General features: G+C 39.2%; 2 protein-coding genes across 7 annotated transcripts in view; one reads left to right on the top strand and one right to left on the bottom strand.

Moving 5' to 3' along the window:
- Positions 1-9,082, bottom strand: nol9 (nucleolar protein 9). Of its 2 annotated transcripts, none has more exons than XM_080899669.1 (13): positions 8,946-9,082; positions 6,905-7,414; positions 6,610-6,817; positions 5,458-5,588; positions 5,218-5,353; positions 4,504-4,600; positions 4,215-4,312; positions 3,494-3,661; positions 3,142-3,394; positions 2,934-3,048; positions 2,563-2,737; positions 1,961-2,094; positions 1-977 (listed from the first exon to the last, which is right to left on the bottom strand). In XM_080899669.1, exons 2-13 carry the CDS (start codon positions 7,367-7,369, stop codon positions 858-860), a joined length of 2,100 nt encoding a protein of 699 aa, XP_080755795.1. In that variant the 5' UTR covers positions 7,370-7,414; positions 8,946-9,082; the 3' UTR covers positions 1-857. The 2 variants fall into 2 exon arrangements, with proteins under 2 accessions (XP_080755795.1, XP_080755796.1); XM_080899670.1 differs by lacking the exon at positions 8,946-9,082 and adding an exon at positions 8,667-8,925.
- Positions 9,083-9,220: 138 nt separating this feature from the next.
- zbtb48 (zinc finger and BTB domain containing 48) overlaps positions 9,221-10,839 on the top strand; it is an 11,873-nt gene continuing 10,254 nt past the window's right edge. Inside the window, exons 1-2 of one of the 5 annotated variants that reach the window (XM_080899665.1) lie at positions 9,321-9,459; positions 10,346-10,458. The gene's annotated coding sequence lies outside the window, so the exon portion shown is untranslated. Of the gene's footprint in view, positions 9,260-9,320; positions 9,464-10,345; positions 10,459-10,839 lie in introns of those variants that run through there. The other 4 variants (XM_080899666.1, XM_080899667.1, XM_080899663.1 and 1 more) reach the window with 4 other exon arrangements.

The raw sequence follows: 10,839 nt of genomic DNA, 5'->3' as shown, positions 1-10,839 counted from the left end.
TAGAAACAACAAGCTCTTTATTTTCATCCCACACAGGTCAACATAAGGAACTGTAAACAAAACCTCTTGAATGGCCTTAAGTAACAAATGCAAAAGAGGGCAATAAAAATGGAGACACTTCTGTAAAGGCTTTGATTGGTGTACAAACAACACGGGCATTGTCCTTGTTGGGTTTTCTTTGCAACTTCAACTGAGCTCACGTGAAAGACGTCTTCATAACTGCATCCTGTCCTCTTCTTTATTTTTTTGTTGAATGGAAGGGAAAACAACACGGAAAGCGCCGGCGGTGGATACTTTATAACAAAACAGCTGCCAACATGGAAAACTACTTGTCTGGATCAGGCAAAATACTGCACACAGTGATAAATTAAATTGCTATTAAACCATTTGAACTCTACATGGATATATGATTATGATATTTAAATATCAAAGCAGCTGTAACAACCACCATTCACAATGCTCTAAATAGCTGGTGAAGGTAAGAACCACATAGTCTGGAAACAAACTTGCTTCAAGTTTATTATCTGGCAGGCATTTAAGATTTGGAATGTCATCCACAAAAAACAAAAAAAAGAAGAAAAAGAACCATCAAACGAAAGCTTTGACTATAACGTGTCGTGTTATTTTACTGTCCATGTGAGAGAAAACACCTAAGCGCCTTCACAGCATCAAACAAACATACAGTTTCAGGTTCCAAGATATGGCAAGGGCTCTCAAAAAAAGAACTCCAGTAAGGTCAGAGTATGAACCTTAAAACAAAAGTAAGAAGTGTCCCACCTCAACCTCAGTTCTGTACATTCAAAGGCCAGCGCTGACTGATGGGGAAATGTAAAGGGCAATAAAATGCTGCAGAAATGTCACTGCATCTCCACTTGACTGGGCCTCGTCATTCCCTTGAAGACTCGCAGCTTTCCTGCTCCAGTGAGATCAAAACTGTAGTCTGTAGTAACATAGGGCATCTCCCCATCAATGCCCGGCTGAAATAGAAACAAAGACACTACACGTCACAATAGAACAGTAATGTCATCTTTAGATATAGTTATACACAACTGAGAACTTTGGAACTCTGAATGTAAATAAATGTAAATAAAAACAGAATGCAACTGATTTTATTCACAACAAATCAAAGACAAACATATCAAATGTTTAAACTGATACATTTTACTATTTGATGAAAAACTGTTTTTTAAATCTGATTTTTAAATTTATTGGCAGCAACAGATCTCAAAAGAAACTGGGACGGATGAACAAAAGTTTGGAAAAGTAAGTAACACTAAAAAGAAACAGCTGCAGCAAAACTGTAAAGACGTAAAACATCTCATCATCTACATGCCTGTGATAGTCGGACCCTCAGGAAGCAGTGCATTAAATAAAAAAGGAAGACATAATTCTGTCAAGGAAATCACTACGTGGGCTTGGACACTTCTAGGAATCACTGTATGTGAACACAGTTCACTGTGCCATCCAGGTTAAAGCTCCATTATGCAAAGAAGAAGCCATATGTGGACGTGATCGATCAATGTCACCATCTTCTCTCATTTAAAATGGACTAATGGAAAAGTGCGTCAGATGAACCAAATTTTGGCTTTTTTGGAGGGGGGAAAACATGAATGCCAAGTCCTCAGGTACCACCTGGGTTGTTATTAGTGCTCCCTTAAAGAGCCTTCATCTCTAATGCTATAGAGGTGCACTTGTGCCTAGAGATGAAACAGCCTGCACATCTGGAAAGGCAACACCAGTGCTGCAAGGTCCATACAGGTTTTAGAGCAACACATGAGCCCTTTCAGATGGTATCATTTTAAGGTGGGGGGGCCTGCATGTTCCAACAACACAATGCTTATTAACTGCATCTATTATAACAACATGCTTTAAAGTAGAACAGTCTGAAGTGACTTTTCAGCAACTGAAAACATTTTTGATAACATGAAAACAAAATGAAAAACATGAAAAAGGATCTAACCTGTGTTGTGAAGATACAGGAAGGCATTGAAATTGCTCCCAAGAGGAGACAGTTGACTTTACGAAGAACTGACGGATCTACAGGTGTCAGCAGGAAGTACAGACCCCGTGCCATGTCAATACCTCGGAGGAGCCCTGGAAGACAGTATCAAGTAAATATAACGACATATAACGACTCTTTAATTCTCAAATTGTCAAATGGATTTGGGTGCCCTGGTCTATTACATCTAATAAATGTGTTTCTTTATTCCCGATCTTAAGAATTGAATCTGGTGCTGAAACTTCAGTTTATGGAATAAAGTCTTCACTACATAATCTACAAAACATTTTCAGCTCTTCACAAATATTTTTATTTCCTTCCTTCCTAGACTTTTTGGATCCCCCCCCCCGATTAGATATAAACGTATTTTTCTGACCAGTTACTACAGTTAAAGAAAGAAAGCTTCAATAAACTGAAAAACCAGTTTATTGTGGCAGTAACAATAACTTGAGCTTTTTAAAAAAAAAGATATCAGCAACATACATTTTTAACTTGATAAAAATGTTTCAGTCAATGAGGAAGTAAAGCCAAAGTCAACACAATAACTCAGAAAGGACACTTACCAAATCCCACACATGGGCAGATGGGTGCCTGGGAAAGAAAGACTGGACCTCCCTTGCTTGCTACTTTTTCTGCCAGGCAGCAGAGTCCTACCAGACTACCACTGGAAGCATGAAACATGTGCGAGGGCACCACGTCGCAGTGGGTAACACCTAACGCAATCGCTGTGTGTGGAACCTGTGGGTTTAGCAAGAAAATTGTTAGGTGGTTGCTTAATAAATATAAAAACATCTTTAAAAACAACAGTTTGCAGTTTAAGGAGGTTTAAACCAAAACTGGAGCATAGACAGCCATTTCTCCCTGATTTAAATGTCATGAATTGTATTCATATATGTATAGACTGTGATCAGAGAGTCATGTGCTTCTTGTGTACCTGGTATGGTGTGAGGCTGTGCAGAGGTCTGACTGGTCCAGGGTCCGGACACTGCAGCTGACTCAGATAGGCCAGGAGAGACAGATTTCTCAGCTCATCACTACGCTGGTGTTTCCTGTCAAATGCAGCGATATGAGATGTAGCCAAGAGTCTGGAATAATGTTTTTACACCAGTATATTAATAATGGTGGTGCAGTGGTGTACTTACGCTGTTCCTTGACTCCCAACTCCTTGAAACTCTGCTTGTATACTAATGTGACTGTAGATTCTTGGGGGGCTGTGGCTTTCTGTAAACTCATCCAGAGCGGTCTGGGCGGGTGGGTGAGTCTGAAAGCCATCTGCCGTTCTCAGAAAGTCTGGAGTGAGGGCGGGGCACTGATTGACACCACTGTGACTGAGCTGGACAACATGGGAAACTGGGAAGAAGCGGATCATGTCAACCAGCAGCTTGAATCCAAATCCTGTGAACAGACACACATTTAGAAATTTTTTTTATTATTAGTGTATTTAAATTCTCCTACATTGTTTCACTGATGTCACAGAAGGCAGCTCACACTGACCTTTGACCCAGCCCATGGTGTTGATAATAATCGGAGCCTCTCTGGTCTGGGATCTTCTGCACCATAAGGATTTAAGAGATTCCATATATCGATCCAGGTCTGAGTTGCATGATGACTGACCGTAGTAGATCATGTGGTCTGGAGTCTGCTGATGTGTGAAAGGAGGACCTGCAAAGCAGATCATTATACGTCTTTTAACCCACTCTTACTAATCAAGTAGGAGTCAGAAATGAAGAAAACACTATAGAGGCTGGTTCTGCTGGAGGTTTCTTCCTGTTAAAAGGGAGTTTTCCTTCCCATTGTCGCCAAAGTGCCTGCTCATAGGGGATCATATGATTGTTGGGTTTTTCGCTGTATGTATTATTGTAGGGTCTACCTTACAATATAAAGCACCTTGAGGCGACTGTTTATTTGGCACTATGTAAATAAAACTGAATTGAATTGAACTATAGAGGCATAATTCTACACAAAACCCACCATAAAATAACAATTTTGACATCACATTTTGAATCACACATGATTCTCACATGTTACATAGGTTTAAAAGAAGCTGAAAGGCTAACACTTTTACTCCTAGACACAGGTGGACTGGCTGTGTCAGTTTCCAATCTTTAATCTAAGGTAAGCAAGAAATGGCTCTTCCAACACATTGGTGTTAATAATTTAGCCCCAGTTGTAAAGATGTAAAGATTTTGAACATATAATGAGGATTGAAACATACCTAAAAGGGGTTCTCTGACAGTGAGGAGAGACAGGCAACCAGCAGGGGTGAATTCTGTTTGACCGAGGTCACCTTCCAAATAGTCGACACTAGCAGTGCTGAAGGAAAACAAAACATATCGTTATTCTCCACTTTAAATGACCCACAGAGATGTTTGTAGGCTGTAAAGACCCTTGTGTAAATGTGAACCAAAGCAAACTAAACATTACAATAAAGAGAGAGGACCAGAGCAGGACCAATGACATAGTGAACAGGACATTATAAAAACTGTAGTTAGTGAGAAACTTACTAATTCAGCAAGGTGTTAATGAGCACGCGAATAAATGTTGACTTTCCAACATTCTTGGTCCCACACACCAGGATAACAGGACAGCCATCTATGTCTCCTGTCAATGAAAAACATGTCAGGTTTTCATGAAAGCAACCAAAGTGAGCATTTTGTTTTGGTATGTTCTTATCACATAAACGTCTGTGGTTCGATTCAGTTACAGAACAATTCTGCAGGACTCCTACTAAGAGTGAAGAGCAAAACTTACACTGACTATTATATTCTGTTTTTCTGCTGATCACTGTTAAACCAACACAATAACTGTGACTGGTAATTCTCAGCAACTGACCAACTTACTGTTAAAGCCCTCAGAGTGTGAAACACTTTCTACTGAAGTCAGTTAAGTTACATTTGGTATCTGTTAAGTTCTTATATAAACTCTTTTAGGAACACTGATAACTAAACCTCCTTGTTTGAACTAGTAAATGTAGCGGTTCTTACAGAGTGCTTTTCTATCCTGAGCACTAAAAGCGCTTTGCACAACTTCACCCAGTCGCACACGCACTTTCTTCTACACTGTTTCCTATCGAACATTCACACACATAAATGATTATGATACAATGAACTTTATTCAGTACTGTTCTGTGTGTGTGTAAGGGTTACAAAATAAATAAATTTAGCCTTGTAGCATAAAAGTGACTCGTGTATAATTTGGCACATCTAAAAGTGGGTTACCTTTGCACACACTGACTAATGTGTTGAGAGCATGTCTGTAGCTCTTCGACATTTTCAGCCCTTCAATGTAGCTGTCGAGAGGAATCATACCCAAACCGTTGAGTGGAGTGTCAAGAACAGCTGACATGAGTTCAGTCTACAAACAAGCAGGAGAAGCTTTTCAGATTCTGCATGTAAATTATGTTGAAATTTGTCTGCTTTGCTGACTAAATCCAAGTGTGAACATATCTGCCACCTTACCATCGGGAGGTTGAACAATTCGCTGAGATCTGGAAAGCTGGAAAGAAACCGTGTCATAGGCGTCTCGATGGGCTCCAGCAGGATGATGGATGAATTTGTCGTTATGCTTTTTAACAGCTTCTTTCGTGATGCTGTTAAAAATGCATATTCACAGCAATTAAAAGTCAGAAAAACACGTTCTAATACTATATATTCAGCATTTAACTGATAGAGCTATATCAGTGTCTGTGTTTTATGATACATATGCCTTTATTAAAACTTCCTTTCACAGAAAATAACGCAGAAAAAGATGCTCAGATTAAATCAGAATCATCACAGTTTCTGTTTAAAATCATATGTGTACATGTCACAATTGTTACAATTTATTTACAGTTTAGTCGCCATGTTTTTATACACCACTTTGCATTTAATCATTAGTTATTATTAATCTATGGCTCTCTCCCATAGCATGTCTTTTATACAGTCTTCTTCCCCTATTAACCAACCGGTCATGGCAGATGGCTGCCCCTCGCTGAGCCTGATTCTGCTTGTTTCTTCTTCTTAAAGAGGAGTTTTCTTTTCCACTGTCACCAAGTGCTTGCTCATAGGGAGGGTTATCTGCTTGTTAAGGATTTCTCTCTTTTATTGTAGGGGCTTTACCTTGCAATATAAAGGGCCTTGAGGTGACTGTTGTTGTGTTATGGGGTTATATAACGTTATAGCTGCACAAACTACAGTTTTACTGTTTTCACACATCTTCATCACTAGTTTGTCTCATATTTATGACTCAAACAATAAGCACTCAAGAGTAAACATCCTCTTTCAGTGTGAGTGTGCACAGAAACTGAAGCAGAAAGCCTGGGCTAATGGAGAAAGTTGATGACCACTTTTTTAGAAATGCTTCACAAGACATCCTTTAGTTAATTTTCTATTGTTTACATTTCACTTAAGACAGTCTGCGAACATGCATTGCAGTGCAACAGGTGGGGTAAAGAAATTATAATTATTATCATATAATTATTAGCTTAAAAAATCCAGACTTTGCAAAGAGAAATAAGGTCCAGCTAAGTAGAATTCACAGTATTTTTGCCTATATAATATGAACTCTAACCAATCAGACTTCCTAGTGCTATATTTTAACTTCAAACATAAAAGAAAAAGTGTGCTGCTCACCTTGTGGAAGATACTTTTGGAGGATGTGTGATGCCTCGTTTCTACTTTCCAACGCTCTGATGCTTTCTAATCCTCTTATACTCAGTGGACAATGTGATGCTGGGGAGAAAAGCGAATATGACTGCTGACCCTCTTCGATGGTAAATCCCATAACTTCTACACGACCATAAAGACAGGTCAGAAGGCACTTCCCGCGGAAACACAGCGTCTGCAGGTAAGACATGTTTAATCACAGAAATTAAATGACATCAGATTAAACATCTACATGTCCAACTAAAAATCAACTGACGCATACCTGATCCTTCTGCATGACAAGTACTGTGCGGTTCTCTCGATCGTCTCTCTGCGCACAGTGATGCAGAGCCTCTCCCTCCAATCTACCTCTCCGGACATCCTCAGTGTTATCTGAGGTCTCCATACCATTCCCATGCACTGACTGGGAATACTCCTTCCAGTCCTGTGAGTCATCTGAGTCATTGTCCATGGTAAACACTGAGCTTCCATTAGCCTGAGCATGTGTCTTCTTAATTCCAGACTCAGAAGAGCTATTCTTGTGGTTAGAGACAGACTTCACTTTATTTTTCAGCCTCTTGACAGATGTTTTTTTCCTTACAGACTCCTGGTGCTCCTTCACCATGCTGATCACCACAGGGCTAGAGTTTACATTAGAGAAACTGACAGGAGGTCTGCACCGTTTTCCCTTCGCATCTTTCCACTTGTGAGATTTATGTTTTACCTCTGTGTGTTTGTTCACTTTCATGATTGTCAGCAGTCAATTAGGTAAAAGAAAAATGAAAAGGTGAACCTGCAAAGAAAAGGATGCACTTCATCAACTTAAGAATAAAGAATGGAAACAAAGCATTTACACTCAAGCAATTATTAGTTTAGTTCTGTGGAACCCATCTAGTTTACTTAAAGAGCAACTTTATTTCATGGCATTTAACCTTTGCACAGAGATTTTTATTGTAATAATATGATAATTATTATAATAATCTTCAGTTATTTTTAATAAGTGTTCATCTATCCCGATGCCTGGTTATTTGTGCATTGAAACTGTTGCAGTCAAGTTCCCTCTATGGTGTTAAACATCAGTATTAGCTTCCATCACAGGTAGCAGACAGTTTATGCTTAAGCTGACTTGTCTGCTTATATCTTATTGAGTTCAGTTAAATCCACAAAAGAGCAGCAAATGTCAGAGGAGCAGTGGTGCAGGTCAGCTGATCACAACACACGCAGAGGAGCTGGTGAGTGAAAGGAGAATGGTGGCTAAGCTGCCATCCCTGCTGGACAACATCTCCCACGCCATTCAGGAGACTCACAGCACTGAGCAGCTCCTTCAGTGGTAGGCTGCGGCTCCCACATGATAAAGGTTATCTTATCTTAAACAAATCTACTCAAGCTCACAACACATGTTTTTGCATTTGTTATTCCTAAGGGACATTTTTTCCCCAATGTTGTAGGCGATATTAGGGTTTGTTTGTTTGTTTGTTTTTTACATTTAATCTAACTTGAGTATTTTTCACCTCTTGGAGTCACTTTATAAGACTCTTAGAGTCTTTATAAGACAGTAAGACTGTTTTTATTATGTTTATTTTAATTTTAAAATGACAAGGCATAGAAATTTACATCAACACTCCATCATTTAAGATTAAGTCATGCAGGCTCAGTTTCATATGCAGGTTTACAGCATTTATTCCATAGACCAGAAAATCATACTAAACAAACATTGAAGGCCACTTACAAAAACCCACGTGCAGGCTCAAAAAGCCCATGAACACAGCTGCACTACTTCAGGTTACTCTTTGTTTACGTTATTCTTTTAAAATTGTGTTTACAGTTTCAGCTGCTGTAACACAGGAACTACTCCACGTTTGTGATGAATACAGTACATCTTCTCTTAGATTAAATAATCCTGTTTATAGTCTTGTTTTAACATATCCGTTAGCCAGAGCTAGCTTTCTTTTCCAGCCACAGCTCAATATAAATGAAAACTAAAGCCAAATATGTCGGTTTTCCACAATCTCTCAAAATGTGAACAGAGCAATGAATAAAATCACCTTCACGCAGTATGACAAGAATGCAACCTCAATTTTAAACTTGGGTTGAAGTTATCAAGACCAACTTCACCTAACACCGCCTCAAAAACTAGCATTAGCTGCTAGCTAACGTTGTTGCTTCCCGAGAAAACACTGTTTTAAAACAGATGGCACAAAGCTGTAGTTATAATCCCTGTGCCTTGGCTGCGAACATGCACAAGTAATGTTTATAATTATCTTAAGAGACACTAAAGAGCTGGTCACTTGTTATTGCAACGGTGCTAACAGGCTAATACTTACATGTGTGAGCCGCAGATAGACGCTGAGTCCGGATGGTCAACTATGACTTTACCCGAAGTGTTATTATCTGCTAAAAGAAGCGTCTAACAACTTAATTAACTTTTTTAGTTTTTTTTCCCCCCCAATACGTCGATAATATTACATACAAATGGAGCTACGAGTAAGAATATGGTTAGTCTCAGATTGTGATTAATCTAATCGTTAATATTTTAACATTGTACGATATAAAACATTCCCGGAGTGCGGTCGCATAAACAGCGTCACATCCTGTTTCACTTCGCACTTTTTAGGGGCCTACAAGAAACGAAAACAAGGTGCACGAAGCTAGGTTTTTTCTGTTTTATCACTCTGGCTCATGTGACGCCCGGATCGTGTGCAGGTTACAGAGAGGCCCGTCGTGTTTAATCGTGTTTTTAATCGGAAAGTCAAACGCGAACTGAAGCTGTCTGTTGGACAGCGCGCTAAGGGAGCGTCTTTAAAGAGATGTGCTAGGAACTAAACGTGGAAGTGCAAAGTGGGTGAGAGTTTGCAATTATTTCACGAATGCTTTTTCGAATATGAACACTGAAAATGCACTAGGGTATGTTTAGACTTTATTTTAAAGGCAGCTCAATAAATGTTGTAAATATAAGGACAATAATTTAAATCTAATAATTATTTAATTTGTCCATCTAATATTAAGAGCGATGCTCAGTACATACTTTAAAGTACAGGGTGGGCCATTTATATGGATACACCGTAATAACATGGGAATGGTTGGTGATATTAAAGTCCTGTTTGTGGCACATTAGTATATGTGAGGGGGCAAACTCCTCAAGATGGGTGGTGACCATGATGGCCATTTAGAAGTCGGCCATCTTGGATACAACTTTTGTTTTTTTCAATAGGAAGAGGGCCATGTGACACATCAAACTTATCCGGTTGTTCAGTCTGACGTCACTAGCCGTGTCTGGGTCTAAACTCCGCTGCAGGTCCATATATCAAACGATCACTATGGCATTACTGAGAGTTGAAAAACTGTCTAAAGTCTTTCATCTTTAATAAAATGATCAGCGTTCTGCTCTACCAGGTGTAACAATTGAGTTTAACATCCAGGCATCCATGAAAACGGAATTTATGACATTTAACGGAGTTAGAAGTTAGCAGGGAGTTAGCTCGCTAGCTTCTATCTAAATACAATATAGCATGTCCTGACTGCGGGGTTTTGGAAACAAATTAAAACGTACAGCTCTGTTATCACTTCCAGCATAAATGAAGACAGAAAACTAAACAGCAGTAACGTTTGTAGGGTTACTGAAGTTGGGCTAGCTGGTATATAATGATGTGCTGCGTGACCGCTAGCGACACAGCTATGTTAGCATAATATAAACAAGCTAACTTTTTTTTCCACTCGATAAAAGTTACCGTGAGTGTTCTCGGTGGTCAGGAACAAATGTAATCGCATGGCAGGATGCTGTAAAAGGACCAAACTTCAGCCAGGAGAACAACTGAGATAATCCATCCACAATACGAGGTTAGTCATTCATATACTGCTGCATGGGCTGGGCTGTAGTTACATCCTAAGGTTTTAAAAACTGAGCTTAAATAAATGATTAGCGGTAATAAAAGCCGAGGGAGGTCAACAGTGATCACTGACTGTTTTAGGAGCTTTTTGAGATCAAATAGAAGAAAATACATAACATTAAACATGTTAACAACACAAAAGCCATATTAAACGCAGACTACTTTAGGCCCGGAAGTAGGATTCGTCGCGTCATCACTGAACAACCGGATTGGTAATGTCACAAGAAAAACAATGGGGTGCAGGGCTCGCAAAATTTCAGGGACTCTTCAGTTTTTGGTAGCCCAAAATAAATTTAAGTAGCCCAAATAAAAAAAAAAAATTGATTGATGT

This window comes from Rhamphochromis sp. 'chilingali' (genome assembly GCF_963969265.1).
Source record: "Rhamphochromis sp. 'chilingali' genome assembly, chromosome: 12".
NCBI lineage: Eukaryota > Metazoa > Chordata > Actinopteri > Cichliformes > Cichlidae > Rhamphochromis > Rhamphochromis sp. 'chilingali'.
The sequence above is the reverse complement of the archived record's forward strand: the minus strand, read 5'-3'. Positions and strand labels throughout refer to the sequence as shown.

Coding starts and splice junctions, on each gene's coding strand:
- nol9 (XM_080899669.1), bottom strand. CDS start 7,369: ATGAAAGTGAACAAACACACAGAGGTAAAACATAAATCTCACAAGTGG. Junction 5,354..5,457: donor AATTGTTCAACCTCCCGATG/GTAAGGTGGCAG, acceptor GCTTGTTTGTAG/ACTGAACTCATGTCAGCTGT. Junction 978..1,960: donor CCTGTATCTTCACAACACAG/GTTAGATCCTTT, acceptor TTTCTATTTCAG/CCGGGCATTGATGGGGAGAT.